The 16,838-nt window shown below is 44.6% G+C and overlaps 1 protein-coding gene across 1 annotated transcript in view; it reads right to left on the bottom strand.

The window, feature by feature from the left end:
* Window positions 1-16,430, bottom strand: part of CHMP2B (charged multivesicular body protein 2B) — a 32,693-nt gene extending 16,263 nt beyond the window's left edge. Inside the window, exons 1-3 of the mRNA XM_068270489.1 lie at window positions 16,296-16,430; window positions 3,178-3,269; window positions 110-304 (exon numbers count right to left, since the gene is read on the bottom strand). Of these exons, the coding sequence (XP_068126590.1) occupies window positions 110-304; window positions 3,178-3,269; window positions 16,296-16,329 (321 nt within the window). The 5' untranslated portion in view covers window positions 16,330-16,430. The remainder of the gene's footprint in view (window positions 1-109; window positions 305-3,177; window positions 3,270-16,295) is intronic.
* Window positions 16,431-16,838: the final 408 nt, after the last annotated feature.

Genomic DNA, 16,838 nt, shown 5'->3' on the forward strand with positions numbered 1-16,838 from the left:
TCAGGGAGAAAGAAGAAAAACAACACAGCATCTGTAGGTTAGCCACTGTACATACACATGTCTATCTCATGTCACTGAAGGTTCCCTTTGAGTACCTCCCCCATCTCACCTTAGCTGTGGTTGACATGGCTCCCGCCATCTTCATTTGTGAGCTCATGACTTTGGTCTGCGTTGACATAGAAGTGACTTTAGAGCTTACGGCATATGTTCGCGTTTTCTGTTTCCGTAGCTGTACCAGCTGCTTGGCCAGAATCCGACAAGAATCTTTGTTTCCTGTCTTTGCCATTTTTTTAATTTCCATTTCCTAATAAGGGGAAAAATATAAATATTCATTTGTTATTATTTATCTTCTATGTATTTATTAATTTATATTATGGTAACAGCTCCAAGGTGGAGAGAAAACACAAACTCCAAGAGGGCATGAAGAGTTGACAATAACTCATCACCAAGAATGTAAGAGCTAGAGGGTAACTTGGTATACTAGACCAGTGTTCCCCAACCCTGTCCTCAAGGCCCACCAACACTGCATGTTGTGGAAATCCACACAGCTAGTAAATCAGCTGTGCTGAGACACTATTTACCTCACCTGTGCATGTTTGTGGTTTTCTGCATAACATGTACTGTTGGTGGGCCTTGAGGATAGGGTTGGGGAACTCTGTACTAGACTACTGCCTGGGTCTAATAACGTCCAGATCATGTCTAATTTATTTTAGAGGAAGATACATGAAAGCTTTGGTCACTTCTAGGCAGGCCAAGGTTACGGAGGTGTTATTCGTTAGGTAAAACTATCAGCTGGGTTCTACCCACAGTTAAGGAAACTGGCATTAATTTGGTATTAGACATTGTAAAACAGGATATCCTACTGTGTAGGATCTGCGGTATTGAGCACAGCAATGTGCTAGTGAAACGAGTCAAGTCACGTCATATGCGGAATATGGCCACGTGGCCTGGCTTGGAGCCATCCATGTCAGCTGTCTTCCCTGCTGCAGCATGTTCCGGCATAGTCCCTGGCTCCTACTCCAATGTGATGGTCTTTTCGATACAGCTGAACTTACACAGTGACGTTGGGTAAGCTTGTGATGGTTATTGAAACTGTGCTTACTTGAAGCTGAACGGCTATATGGATAGAGCACCGCTCTGGAACTATGTGAATAGGACAGTAGAGATTAGCACTGGTACTGTACAGCACACCCCACAATAGAATGCTGACAGAGGCCCCACACTGCACAGAACATTTGCTGTCCTTTATAAACACAGTGTACAATAGGCGTAAAAGAAAAAAAAATGGATTTTAGGAGTCTAGCATTAGATTTTTATAAATTGGTCCTTAAAGCAAACCTAAGGTGAAAATAAACTTATGAGACAAATAATTTTATCTGTAGAACTAATCCCAAATATGTATTTCTAGTGGCTGGATAGTGTACTGAGCTCTGCCTCTGACACAGGAGACCTGGTTTTGAATCTCGGCTCTTCCTGTTCAGTAAGCCCGCACCTATTCAGTAAGATTCGCTAACACTGCTACAACCCATAGAGTGCACCCTAGTGGCTGAAGCTCTGGTACTTTGAGTGAAAAGCGTAATATAAATGTTCTGTATCTGGTCTTGCCTGAAGTGACATACTATTTTCATTCTGAGGGCTGAAAATCCAGGTCTGAAGTCAGCACTAGGGGGGTTGAGGTGAGCCAGTGAGAAAGTCCTTAGGTAAAGTCCACTAAAATGAGTGGACAGCACCATCCCAAACTTCTAGGTTTCAGATAGGTTGTAGTTATAAAACACCCACACTATTCAACCAATTAGAATGTTTCAAATTGTAGATTTTGCTTGATTGGAGACCTTATGGCCTTTCTGGCTGGCTCACCTCAACCATACTAGTTTTCCTGAAGTCCAAACAGCAATTGTGTCACAGTCATTAAATCTGGTTCATTCAGCCCCCACACAGATAAATGATGACCTGTCAAACTTCACAAGTGTTTGCACAACCACGTAGGGGGTTTCTAGCCTCTAATTAGTTTTGAAAACATAGATATTGCTGTTCTAAATAGGATTGCTACATATCTACAAGTTTAAGGTCTAATGCTAGTTTAGGTATGCTTTACAGGGAACCTAAACTGAGAAGGATATTTTCCTTTTAAAATAATACCAGTTGCTCTCCTGCTGATCCTGTGTCTCTAATACTTTAAAGGGACACTGTTAGGGTTCGGGGGAAAATGAGTTGAACTTACCCGGGGCCTAATGGTCCCCCACATACACCCTGTGCCTGCACAGCCACTCACTGATGCTCCGGCCCCGCCTCCAGTTCACATCTGGAATGTCAGACTTTAAAGTCTGAAAACCACCGTGCCTGCGTTTCCGTGTCCTCGATCCTGCTGATGTCACCAGGAGAATACTGTGCAGGCCCAGTATGGTCTGTATCTGCGCAGTACGTTCCTGGTGACATCAGTGGGATTGAGAACATGGCAACGCAGGTGCAGTGGTTTTCAGACTTTAAAGTCTGAAATTCCAGAAGTGAACCGGAGGCAGGGCCAGAGCATCGGTGAGTGGCTACCCGGGCACAGGATGTCTGCGGGGGACCGTTAGAAGCCCCGGGTAAGTTCAACTCATTTTCCCCCGACCCCTACAGTATCCCTTTAAGTCACAGCCCCTCAACAAGCATGTAGATCAGGTGCTCTGACTGAAGTCAGTCTGGATTAGCTGCATGCTTGTTTCAGGTGTGCGATTCAGCAACTACTGCAGCCAAAGAGATCAGCAGGACTGCCAAGCAACTAGTATTGTTTAAAAGGAAAAATCCATATCCCTCTCAGTTTAGGTTCCCTTTAAATCTGCTGCAGCCACTCTGCTTCTTACTAGCAGAGCCTCTGGCCACCAGAGGGCCGCGACACCACCCTGTGAGTTTTATATAGTTATACTTTTACAACTTTGAACTTGTGACTGTTTTAATTTAATCTAATGGCTTTCCATGTTACAGGAAAATCTTTACATTTTTGTGGCCTGACCTGACTCAGTCCCCAATGGGCCCACATTTCCTAGTAACTCATTATATTACGGTTACACAGAAAAGAAGAAGATATGAAACATAAAAGTCATTTACCTCCGCTGCTGAGATTAGCGCCAGATCACAAAAAACTGAAAAAACGTCAACAAAGACACTAAAAGCTATAGGAGTGTTTAATTCACTTACCAGCTGTTTCTCCTGCTTCTCCAAAGCTGCCCGATCTCGAGTTATGGCCCTCTGAGTGCCCCTTAACTCCTTATTCTGCTCCTTTATTATGTCTGCGAGGAGGAGACAAGTGTTAGCACATAAAGAATGCTCCGTATAAATGTGAAAGGGAGAAATTCATATATTCTCTGAGCACATCTCCCTCTCGCTCCACCACCGCTGCACGACACAGGAAGACTAATAACGCCAGTGTTAATAACGGGCTAGGTCAGTTATACGGCTGCTGATGAGCGCAGTAATAATCTGCAGGAGCTACACAATGACTTGTGCATATGAATATTTTATAGCACACAGTTTAAGAGACCCTGACTGTTACATCAATCTGTTCATAGCAAGAGAAAAAAAAAATGAAAAGTTTACCCTCTGCTACTGGTAGTGCTGCAGAGCTCTGAATTATATTATTATTATTATTATTATTAATATAGCCCTGGCTTCTTTCGCATCGTTGTACAATGTATATTGACCCAAACACAACAAACAAGATTCTATGCAATTCTCCTTCACTATTCGATCTAAACAATGTTGTGCCTATATGCTCTGAACCTAAAAAAAATCGATTCTGTGTTGATCCAAATTATGTGAACACTAGCCGGTTTCATTACAGATCGACCAATATTTTCCATCTTGTCCGGTCGAGTAAATCAGTTGAGTTGACCAGATAGCAGCCAATTTCCATCGATTGAGCAGAATGGAACACAATCGATTCTATCTCTAATTCTATAGAATGATAAAATCGAATGAATGATTGCACAGGAATATCGAGTAATGTATGGACACCTTTAAAAAACATTCCTTGGTGATGTGACTGCATCAAGCAGTTTATCACTGTGCATTTCTACAATGCTGACATCTTGGGGGCAGCACGGTGGCGTAGTGGTTAGCGCTCTTGCCTTGCAGCGCTGGGTCCCTGGTTCGAATCCCAGCCAGGGCACTATCTGCAAAGAGTTTGTATGTTCTCTCCGTGTCTGCGTGGGTTTCCTCCGGGCACTCCGGTTTCCTCCCACATTCCAAAAGCATACGGATAAGTTAATTGGCTCCCCCTAAAAAATTGCCCCTAGACTACAGTACTTACACTACATAAAATAGACATATGGCAATGGTAGGGATTAGATTGTGAGCTCCTTTGAGGGACAGTTAGTGACAAGATATATATATATATATATATATATATATATATATATATATATATATATATACACACTGTACAGCGCTGCGTAATATGTTGGCGCTATATAAATACTAAATAATAATAATAATAATAATAATCTTCCGTAGCGCTGTACATAGGATATGAAGTCATGTCACTAGCAGTCCCCAGAGGAGCTCAAAATCTATCCAATTTCAAATATTTCAGCTGCACATTTATGCTAGGAGTCTCTCATTCTAAAAAATAAAAAAAACACCCACCCCCGACAAAAGGTAGGTTGAGGCCAGAAATGAACAATTAACGTTTTGACCATTTTAGGTGAATACTAATGTTTATTCGGCTGCCAGAAATACAAATCTTTAACTACTGAAGTTCTTTTATCTGTTCCTTGCACTCACAAAATGTTTTTCTCAGCCACACAGAGGTTTTATGACCTCTGATAAGTTATCAGCAAGAGTTTTCCGTTTTAAAGTAAACCTAAAAGAACTGGCACGCCTGTCCTGTGCAAATGCCGATTCAAGATTGACACATTTTTGTATGGCTGTCAGCCTATCTAGCTGCCCGTAGATCATGAGGTCATGCTGCGAGTGCGGAGATAGGGCGGGCCTTCAGACTGTTCTTAATCACATAGCCGTATGCTGAAGCCACACCCTGATGAAGCGTCACACATGACGCGAAACGTCGGTGGGCGGAGCCACGCAGCCTGAGCTTCCAGCCACGCTTCCGCGCTGATGAGTGCTTGGCGTCTCGTGTCCGGTTGATCCTCCCGCTGATGGTCTCGCTGGAGGGAGACAGCTGACTGCATCGCACCCAGAGTGGGGTAGCTTGATCGCTGTGGGGAGTAGATGACAAGGACGGCTCTGCACTTGTTCAAGCAGCCTTATGAGCAGTGAGAGAAACCGCATCCTGTGTACCGGAAATGCCAAAGAAACGCCAGTATCTGTGATTGGTGAGACCCATCCTTTATTTCCCCTATGTGGATATGTGAACTGTCATCACTCCCAGGATATATGCCATGTTGGCCCCGACTATATGGACACATAGTGGGGCAATTATTCTATTCCATTAACTGTGGCCATTGCCTGGAGTTCCCACTGGAGTGTGGAATATTTAAGGGGGGCCCCCATCGAATATAATATTCACAGGGCACCAGTATGCTAGCGCGGGATGCTTGGAGTATGCATGTGTGAGATATTCTCCATATATATGCTATACTGAACTGGAATATGTATTGTCTATTGCTGGTTTGATGGCTATACTAGCTTTTGCATATGCAATTTTAATTATTGAATCATGAGTGTTCTTTTTATATGTGTATATCATTGAAGATTCACCATGTTCCCTTTCCCCAATTAATGTTTGATACTTGGCACATTAAGGTGGCTGATAACCCGTAATTTTGTATGATATGTTGGTAGTTATCTGTGTTTGGGTTTGGCCCCGCCCACTATCTTCAGTGTGGGTAAGATGGACAAGTAATTAGGGACATCTGGTCTGCCTTTTTTCCCTATATAGTTGTGTTAAAGTAAACCTAACATGAAAAAAAAAAATGCCCATTTACTTACATGGGGCTTCTTCCAGCTCCCTGAAGTCCTCCTGCTCCCTTGCCGTGACATTGCACTTAGCCATTCCTACTCTGTACCCCTCTGTAACCAGGCCACTGTGCATGCATGGTGCCAGCCGTGTGGGTCCTCTATAGTGCTCCCACAGCCAGGAGAGTTCTGTGCAAGCATAGTAACCCACGAGAGTGCATTGGAGGTGCGCAACATGGGCTATGCATCCAGCGTTGGAGGGGTACACTGGAGGAATGGCTGAGCGCAGAATGACAGCGAGGGACAAGGAAGACTTCAGGCGGGCTGGAAGAAGCCCCAGGTAAGTACATGGGAATATTTTTTTCACTTCAGGTTTCCTTTAAAGCCCTGGATTCTTAACCCTTACAGTAAGAAAAAAAAAAAAAAACACGACTGTACGCACACACGCACCTCATGTTACACATTATTTCAGGGTTCCTTTAACCACTTGAGGACCGCAGTGTTAAACCCCCCTAAAGACCAGGCCAATTTTCACTAAATTGGCCACTGCAGCTTTAAGGCCTCGCTGCAGGGACGCACAACTCAGCACGCAAGTGATTCCCCCCCCCCTTTTCTCCCTACCAACAGAGCTTTCTGTTGGTGGTGTTTGATCGCCCCCCCCAGATGTTATTAGCAGTAGCCGCCCATTGGCGTGACGCGGTCCTTAGGTAGTTAAAAAGGAACTCCAGTGAAAGTAATGCAACAAAAAAGGGCTTCATTTTTACAATAAATTATGTATAAATGATTGAGTCAGTGTTTGCTCATTGTAAAATCTTTCCTCTCCCCGATTTACATTCTGACATTACATGGGGACATTTTTACTGTGGGCATGTTATGTAGCTGCTCCTAGCTGTTCTGGCTGTTAGAGACAGCTGTAAACAGCTAATTCCTGTCTGTGAACCTTGTTACATTGTAACAAACTGCCAAAAGTACCGCAGTACTCAGAGCTTCTTGTGGGAGGGGTTTCAGCACAAAATCAGTCATACAGTGCCCCCTGATGGTCTGTTTGTGAAAAGCAATATATTTCTCATGTAAAATGGGGTATCAGCTACTGATTGGGATAAAGTTCAATTCTTGGTTGGAGTTTCTCTTTAAATTTCACCCAGCAACTGGAGGATGGATTTGTTGTATAAAGTTTCTTAAAGTTACAAAGCGTACTACATGAAGAAAACTGCAAGTCTTTTCAGTACCGCCAGTGCAAAATTTTTCAGCTCGTGGTTTTATCCAGAACAACAACAAAAAAAAAAAAATGTAGTGTTGCACTCCAGGGACAGAGTCCAGCCTCAACATTCCACAGACACAATGGTGTTTGTGCAGCTAATTGGCTTTGTCACCCTGTCCTGACAAATAGAAGTCACAAAGAGTGACTTATCCTTCCCCTGCTACCTGCAAGGATTTGAAGCGTTAGATTATTCTGTCAGATGTGCTGAGCTCTGGCTGACATTGATGGCTTCTGTGTGCATTACTAAGCAGTAGTTTATTTTCATACACAGTCTGCAGCAGAGACAAAAGCAGACACTATGGCAGAATGAATTTGATGCATTGCAACAAGCCAAGGCCTGCAGAAACCAGACATTCCACAAGAGGGAGTAGCTGGGCAGAAACTGAGACCAAATAAACACCTTCAAGCAGTGTGATTAGAATGGAAAATGTAGCGAATGGAATAGGATAATAGAAGGCAAGCTTAGCGTGCAAGTACAGATCATCATAGAGCAGTTATTTCAAAATGTGCGACACAGTCAACATTCCTCTTCTACAATGTGCAGATGGCAATTTTTATAGTGAAAGATATAGGAATTTAAAGGGATATGGAGGCTGCCATATTAAAATGCTTTTAAACAATACCAGTTGCCTGGCATGCTGCTGATCTCTTTGGCTGCAGTAGTATCTGGATCACATGCCTGGAACAAGTGGCTAATCCAGTCAAAACACATCTGATCTCCATGATTGTTCAGGATCTATGGCTAAAAGTATTAGAGACAGAGGGTCAGCAGGACAGCCTGGCAATGTGCATTGTTCAAAAGGAAATAAGCATGTCAGCCTACATATGCCCATCGCCCTGGGTTTTCTTTAAGAGCAAATAAATATAGCAGCCTCCATATACTTCTTGCTTCAGGTTCCCTTTATTTAGCAGCTTCAAAGGAATTATCTTGTTTGAGATAAGTGCACTGCTTTTGGCCCCATTCGGGCAGAGCTCGTCCTGCTGTAAATCCTTGGAATACTTTGACGTCTCTCTGTTAGCAGAAACAGAAAGCATAAGTCCTCTGTTATTGTCTCACACAGCCCCCTAGTGACAAGTGGCTATAAATACACATTACAGCAGTACTAATTATTAGCAAGGAAATGTAACACATACATTAAAAAAAAAAAAAGTGCTAAAACAATTTGGTCTGGAACACTTGAAAGGCTCTAAATAAACTGGCAGCTAAAGGGTTAAAGCAAACCGGTGAGATTTAAAAAAAAAAAAAAAAGTTATATACTACTTACCCACATAGAGAGGCTTCCCATGTCCCCCTCAAACCCAACCTCACTGTCTGGGAATCTCCTCTTGTTTGTGACCAAGCTCACCTCCATGTACAAGCATGGCTGTACTGCCCATGTGAGAGTTTGGCTGCGGCCTGGACAGTAGCAAGAAGCCCATCATGGCTTAATGCATAGGGGTGGCCGTACTTGTGCATGCCACCCACCCTCATACATGGAGGGGAGCGCAGCCATGGGAACATATCTGACAAGCCCTTATTGGATATGTTCGGAGGGAACCCTGCACAAATGATGGTTCAGGAAGCCTCTAGACCAGGCATGGGCAAACTTGGCCCTCCAGCTGTTGAGGAACTACAAGTCCCACAATGCATTGCAGGAGTCTGACAGCCACAGTCATGACTCATGAAAGCTAAGGCATTGTGGGATTTGTAGTACCTTAACAGCTGGAGGGCCAAGTCTGCCCATGCCTGCTCTAGACCATCCAAAGGCTCGCCTCTACGCGGGTAAGTAGCTACTTTTTTTTTCTTTTAACACTGGTTTCCTTAAATGGTACACTTTCCTGCCTCTATCCATGGTTACCATGGTACATCGCCCCCAATGCTTACAAAAAGTGACCCAGTAGCAAGAGGGATATGGAAGCTGCCACTTTATTTCCTTTTAAAAACTATTCCAGTTAGTTTCCACCCTGTCCTGTTGGCGTTTCTGGCCTCCGATTAGTCTGAGTCACTCATGCCAAACAAACGTGGTTTGTGTGTGGTCACACTGTAGTCAGAGCATGTGATCTACACAGTTGTAGTAGGTCTGTGGACCATAGTAGTGTTCCTCAACATTATTACCTATCCTTTCATGAAAGATATTGTTTGCAAAGTACCGTACAATCATCTTAAGTATTAGTACAGATATTACAAAAGAGTACAGATTTTTAGTATAAAGGCTTGTCTAAATATCCCTTTATATTAATCAACTAAAATACTTACTCTTTAGGTGTATCCATTTATATTTAAAGTATACTGAGCACCTGGGCGCTCATAAGTTCAGAAAACCACCCCCTAAGGGAGGTTTAATTGTGAATGTTTTGTGGGGTACAACATGCATTTACTTACCTACGGGGGCCTGCTCCTTAGTCCCGTCTTTATGGAAGTCTCCATTTTCTGTGTTCTCTACCACAGCTTGAAACACCCACTGTGATTCTCAGTGTACTCGGCTGTCGTAATGCATGCTGGGAGAGGTAGTTCATTGATGTGGTTGCCAGGGCTGTGGAGTCGGAGCAATTTTGGGTACACGGAGGAGTCGGAGTCAGTGATTTCATAAACTGAGGAGTCCTGGTAAGTATTAGACTAAGGAGTCGGAGTCTAAGCCATTTTGGTTACCCGGAATCGGATATTTCATAAACTGAGGAGTCGGAAGATTTTTGTACTTACTTCACAGCCCTGGTGGTTACATCTTTCGGCATGCATCACGGTACGTTTGAGAAGTTTTCAAAACTTTGTGCACGTTTCCCTTTAACGCCTCATAATGGATAGACAGTAAAATGTTCAAGTGCCTTCCGAGGCTCGCATACCACCTATTGAGACTCTAGGATCTTAGGTACCAGCACAGCACTAGAACTGCTGCCTGTAGTAATCAGGACTCATTCAACAGGGAGACAGTTCTGAGCACAAGCTCATACTGACGTGTCCCTTGGCCATAGCCAAGCGACATTTAATGTTTCCCAGTGGACAGGAAGAGGAACAGCGGTGTTATGTTGCGTGTAGGATCTTAAAGAAGTCTCAGAGGATACCTGCAAGCACACATATCATTTTTGGCTGAAACAGCCGAAGTTTTGTCTAGCATGTGCACAAGGCTGCTAGGTCTTGGAAGTACAAGATCTGCAGGACTAGGCACGGTTTAAAGAAAAAATAAATATGGCAGCTGCCATATCCCTTTCACTACAGGGTGACTTCACCAAAAAGTTTAGGACTTGCATTATAAGTGAATATGAAGAACTCATAATTGTATCTTCCTTACAGCACACCCCTGATTTTGGCATCACTATCCTGGTGACTTCTGCACAGAATATTAGAGTAAAGGTGCCAATACAGAAATTTGTGGCATTAATATTTTTATTTATTGTATTTATAAAGCGCCAACATATGCAGCGCTGGACATTAGTTCAGGTTACAGACAATATTTAGGGTGACATACAGCAATGACAATACATGAATACAAGAAAAACCAGATCACACGGCACAGTATGAGTACAAGGTAATGCTTAGTCAGTCACTGGATGGGAGCATGGAGATTAGGCAAGTTCTGTTCACTCAAATGCAAAGCATGGTGCACAGTAATGGAGGTGCATGATCAGGTAGGACACAAATAGAGGAGGACCCTGCCTGAAGGCTTACAATCTAGAGCAGACATGGGCAAACTTGGCCCTCCAGCTGTTGAGGAACTACAAGTCCCACAATGCATTGCAGAAGTCTGACAGCCACAATCATGACTGAAAGGCAAATGCATTGTGGGATTTGTAGTTCCTTAACAGCTGGAGGGCCAAGTTTGCCCATGCCTGATCTAGAGGGAGAGATAGGGACTTGAAAAGTAGGGGACCAGAGTTCAGCTGTGGTAGGTCAAAGTGAAAAGGTGAGTTTTGAGGGCCTTCTTGAAGATGTTGGAGGAGGCTGCACTAATGGGTGGAGGTAGGAAGTTCCATAGTGTTGGAGCAGCTCTTGAGAAGTCCTGGAGGCATGCATGGGATGCAGGGGGGGGGGCGGTCAGGCGAAGTTCATTGGAGGAGCGGCTAGGTGTGTACCTCTGAGTAAGATCATCCCACAAATGCAATCATGATGATCAAATCTGCTATAGAATGATGCCACAGATTGGTGTCCTGGCTCGCTAGAAAGATGTTGTTTGAAAGCGTTCAGTCAGGTGCGCAGCGTTATTGACGTTCAATTTCCGACAACCGATGGACCCCTGGTTGGTGTCATTTCCCTTCACCCCCGATATGTAATATGTATCCCTGGACCCATGATGAGTGTGCAGCATAGTTTAGGCTCACCTGTCTCCTGGCGCGCCACCTTCTATGTCTTCTCTTCATTGCCGCCAGGGGCAGATGTATCCCAGTGATCTCACCACATGTACTGACGTAACACACATGCACTGGTGATATAGGCGCTCCCAACTGTGACTGCATGCTAAAATCTATTGGAATTTGTCTGCATGTGCAGCAGCAATATACCCCTCTGATCAGATTTCAGCAAAAAGATCTGGCGATCTAATCTGCTGCTCCATCTGCCAATGTATGGGCACCTTTATGCTGGGAATACACAATTAGATTTTTCAGCAGATTTACTGTCCGATGGATTTTCCAATTGTTTTTATAATCACTTCTAGAAAAAAAATTCAGATCAAACCTGTCGGAAATTATCTACTGAACCACCTACCTGCCAAAGAAATCTCATGGAGTATTCCCAGCATTAATGAAATACCCACAGAGTTGCCTGATCACCCATCCTGCTCTGAACCGAATCTCTCAGCCAACCATAACAATAACTCAAACTCGGCTAGTCTAATGCCTGGTACACAAAATGCAATTCCCTGTCAGAAAGACGAGTCAAATTGATTTCCGAGTCTGTCTGATCGATTTTCTGATCACTTCTACCTAAAATCAATCAGAAAAATGATCGGAAATCAGATCTGTCAGAAATAATCATTTCGACCCGTCTATCAGATGGGAAATTGCATGTTGTGTACCAGGCATAACAATCCCCAACACGCCTACCACCTCTGTCTGTGTAACACTAATCTTAGACCATCACCCAAGCAGTCATTTAGCAGCACAAACTTATCAGTCCACCTTGGATTCAAAATATGCTGAGATCTGCATGAGAAACAGAACCGCATGTGTTGTCTGAATGAAATGTAGCAAGCTGGCATTATGCAAATGAACATGAGATGTGAATGAGCCCATTGATGAACAAAGTCAGTCAGTTCTGTGGTGTGAATTGCAGCAGAACAGAGAATACTGAGATGACAGAAACGGCTATTAGAAAGGTTTATTCTACAGTGTCCAGTAAAGAGGGGGATTCTCCATCACCCAGTCTACCCTATGAAGTAGTAAGGATTACATTTCTGAATAGATTTTTAAAAACAAACTGTATTGTGAGTTTTTACGCTGCTATTCCCCCGATTGCCTACAGGAGTACCAGAATGGTTACATTTTCACCATGGTGGTCTTTTAACATCTTCCCTGCCAAATAGATTACACTAAAACAGCTAGCTAGCTCACCTACCCTTTTAAACTAGCCCCAACTAACCTATTCTCTGTACTATTATTAATCCTAACCTGACCCCACAATTTCACATAACCCCTACCACCAAAATCTACTTGGGGGGCGGAAATCTATATTCAGCAAAATCTGCTGCATTGTAGAGCAACAGTATAATAACATCTATCTGTTGAGTTGGTACAAAAATCCAGGGCTGTGGAGTCGGTACAAAAATCTCCAGACTCCGACTCCTCAGTTTATGAAACCACCGACCCCTGGTACCCAAAATTGCTCCAACTCTGTCTCCTTAGTCTAATTTTTACAAAAGCTATGGATTTGGTTTAAAAATCATCCAACTCCAACTCCTCACTTCATTGAAACCACCGACTCCAGGTACACAAAATTTCTCCGACTCCACAGCCCTGCAAAAATAATTATTTAGTAATTATATAGCGCCGACATCTTCCGCAGCGATGTACAGAGTACATGGTCATGTCACTGTCCCTCAGAGGAACTCAATCTAATCCCTACCATAGTCAGGTTTCCATCTTAGTCTAGAGCCAATTTTAGAAGGAAGCAAGGTAACTTATCTGTATGTTTTGCGGATGTGAGAGGAAACTGGAGTGCCCAGAGGAAACCCACATAAAACACTGGGAGGACATACAAACTCCATGCAGATAGTGTCCTGGCTGGAATTCAAACCAGGCACCCAGCACTGCAAGTCCATTATGCCAACGTGCTGCCCAAATCACCCAACTCCGACTTCTCAGTTTATGAAACCACTGACTCCAGGTAGCCAAAAATTGCTCTGATAGATTGCAGACTGGTGGTGCAATGATCATCCAGGAAATTGCTGATTGCCATGAGCAACTTTTCCCTCCGTTTGCAAGCAAAGAAATCTTTCAATACAGCTAATGAAATGCGTTCCCAGGTAACTCCAAAAATACTGGTAGAACTGGTATAGCGTAACGACATGCAATAAAGACCCATGTTGGAAAAAAGGAGAGGACAGACCAGCGCTTGTTAAACTATAACTACTGATGTACGCTGGAAGGAAAAAAGAAAATACAAAAACCCCACAGAACATTTTCAATGACTAAGTGTGAATCAGCCTCTTTCGACCAGCCCCTTGTGATCACCTGATAGATACGTCAGTGACATCAGTTTCGAGTCATACGCCGTGTCACGTGTGTAAATAAGAGACAGGAGTCAGCGTGGGAGGTTCCTAACCACAGAAAACTTGTTCAAAGTTACAAAAGCAACAGAAATGACACAAGAAAGTACTCAAAACCCAACCAAATACTATTATCACATAAAGGCAATACTTAATAAACTGAATGTGAACAGTCAAAACTTAATATTCACAACATCTAGCATAATCCTCAAAAGCGCCTGGGAAATCTGCAGACAAGTTCTTTGAAGATTACGGTCACAGGCATATCAGGCTAATACACACACAGAACGGTTACTGGAGCAGCAGGTCTCAAAAAGCACATAATCCCACAATATGTGAAAACATTTATAAAGCCACATACAAAAAGTCAGTAAATCAAGATCGCAGGCCAGACAGTCTCCACAGCAAGTAATTAAAAGGCAAATAGTTAATAGATTTCAGGAATGTATGCCTGGGTGAACAAAAAGACAGTTCTAAAGCAGAGGCATATTTGGGAAATAAAGCATAGCAAACACGTGTAGACACTGCAGTGATAGCCTAGCTGGGAGGTGCAGAGAGCCAGCCAGACACAGAGCAACATACACTCAGACGAAACAAATGCACAATGGCATCTATGCAGTCAGGGCAAGGAGAGAAGGGGATTATAAGGACAGTCTGGGCATAAAGTTGAATATGATGATTGACAGCTCAGACATAAAGGAAATCGGAATATATGGACTTTGAGGACAGCAGTTTAAGCATTACCCAGTGACAGCAATGGGTAGGAGATAGGGGCAACACTTTGCCAAGGGTTATGTGTGATACAGAGAACCCCAAACACCACAAGACATCATACTAGACACCTTTGCCCATTGGGGACAATGTCAAGCATGACAGTGAGACATCAGGAAGAAATGCAGAAGGGCTGTCACATCAACAAAACTGACCTATATAGGAAGCCTTTGCTCTTCTACTTTGGAACTACAAGTACCAGTATGCCTATTACATAAGGTTTTCTAATTTTTATGTCACTTTGAAACTAATGGATAAAAGAGTCGGAAAACATTGTGGGCAAGTGAGGATAGTGAGCAGATGAGGTGCCAGTGCATAGGTTCTAGGAACATAATGGGCTTTTAAACTAAACTGCATTTGAGGAGCTGAGGCATCAATGCATGGAAGAAGAGAGAGAAAAAGACTACATAGAGAACTCTGAGATATGGGAAAAACTACAGTCTGACCTGCACAGTGCAGCTGTAGAGGTACAGATACAAGCATGGAAAGATACAGGATTCCTAATCTTGGGTACTAAGAAGCCCACTTCAAACCTCTGAGGCCAGCGTAGCAAGCGATCAGTCCAGACCTCTGAGGCCAGCGTAGCAAGCGATCAGTCCAGACCTCTGAGGCCAGCGTAGCAAGCGATCAGTCCAGACCTCTGAGGCCAGCGTAGCAAGCGATCAGTCCAGACCTCTGAGGCCAGCGTAGCAAGCGATCAGTCCAGACCTCTGAGGCCAGCGTAGCAAGCGATCAGTCCAGACCTCTGAGGCCAGCGTAGCAAGCGATCAGTCCAGACCTCTGAGGCCAGCGTAGCAAGCGATCAGTCCAGACCTCTGAGGCCAGCGTAGCAAGCGATCAGTCCAGACCTCTGAGGCCAGCGCAGCAAGCGATCAGTCCAGACCTCTGAGGCCAGCGCAGCAAGCGATCAGTCCAGACCTCTGAGGCCAGCGCAGCAAGCGATCAGTCCAGACCTCTGAGGCCAGCGCAGAAAGCAATCAGTCCAGACCTCTGAGGCCAGCTTAGTAAGCTATCAGTCCAGACCTCTGAGGCCATTTTAGTAAGCTATCAGTTTAGACCTCTGAGGCCAGCATAGCAAGCGATCAGACCAGACCACTGAGGCCAGCGTAGCAAGCGATCAGTCCAGACCTCTGAGGCCAGCGTAGCAAGCGATCAGTCCAGACCTCTGAGGCCAGCATAGCAAGCGATCAGACCAGACCAATGAGGCCAGCATAGCAAGCGATCAGACCAGACTAATGAGGCCAGCATAGTAAGCGATAAGTCCAGTCCACTGATTCCTAAGGCCAGTACTGCAAAGGTCCAGAAGAGTTCCCTAAACTCTATGGCCAGTGCAAACAACAAAGTCAGTATCACTTCTCAGTCAGGACCAGACCTACAGGGGTCGCTGCAATCCAGTCTCCTGAGGCCATAGCAACACAGGTCCAATCTGATCACATGACTCAGCATTGCAGTCCATACAGTGCCCTGACGTTTGGGGCCATAGATACAGAGGTGTAGCCCCCTGACTCATCCCATCCCCGAGTTTCCTGAGCTCAGCTCCCCAGCCCAGTGCCCTGCCAGCCCCTGGACCTCGAGTAACGAGCCCCCTGTGGGGGAGAGGATCGCTGATCACACTGCAGAGCAATGCCACCTGCTGCCAGGCGGAAGCCACACGAACATATGACAGCAGCGGGCTGGCACGTCTCACTCACCGTCAACAGTCTTCTTCTTGAACAGGGAGGCCATGGCTGCGTCCGCTCGTCCTGTTTCCTCCTCCACTCTGCAACCAGGAACCGGTTCCTCTACTGCGCCCCACCACGTGACCAGCCCTCCGTCCCGCACAGCCCCGCCCCTCCCGTGACGTCCGCGTCACCCTGGAGATCCCATCTGCCTGCCCCTCCTCGGAGGTCACATGACTCGATGAGTAGCTTTCACCTGCCTGCGCAGATGTCATTTGCGTTCCATTGTGTCATGTGATCAGCTGACAGCCGCACCTGTATGTGGAGCGGATAACGCAGATTACCCCCCTCCCCCACAGAGTCAGGAGGGGGGGCTGATGAATGCACACATGACATAGCAATGTCGCGCTATAGTACATACGGTACTAATGTGGGGTGGGCAGTCTGAACCTAGGATACCAGTGTTGTGAGCTCTCCCTGGATGGCTAACAGCAAGAAACTATAGAAAGCTATAGACATATGCACAGGTCGACACTTTCTGCAAATCTGGGGTTTTATTTAATTCACTTAGGAGAA

This window comes from Hyperolius riggenbachi, chromosome 2, assembly GCF_040937935.1.
Source record: "Hyperolius riggenbachi isolate aHypRig1 chromosome 2, aHypRig1.pri, whole genome shotgun sequence".
NCBI lineage: Eukaryota > Metazoa > Chordata > Amphibia > Anura > Hyperoliidae > Hyperolius > Hyperolius riggenbachi.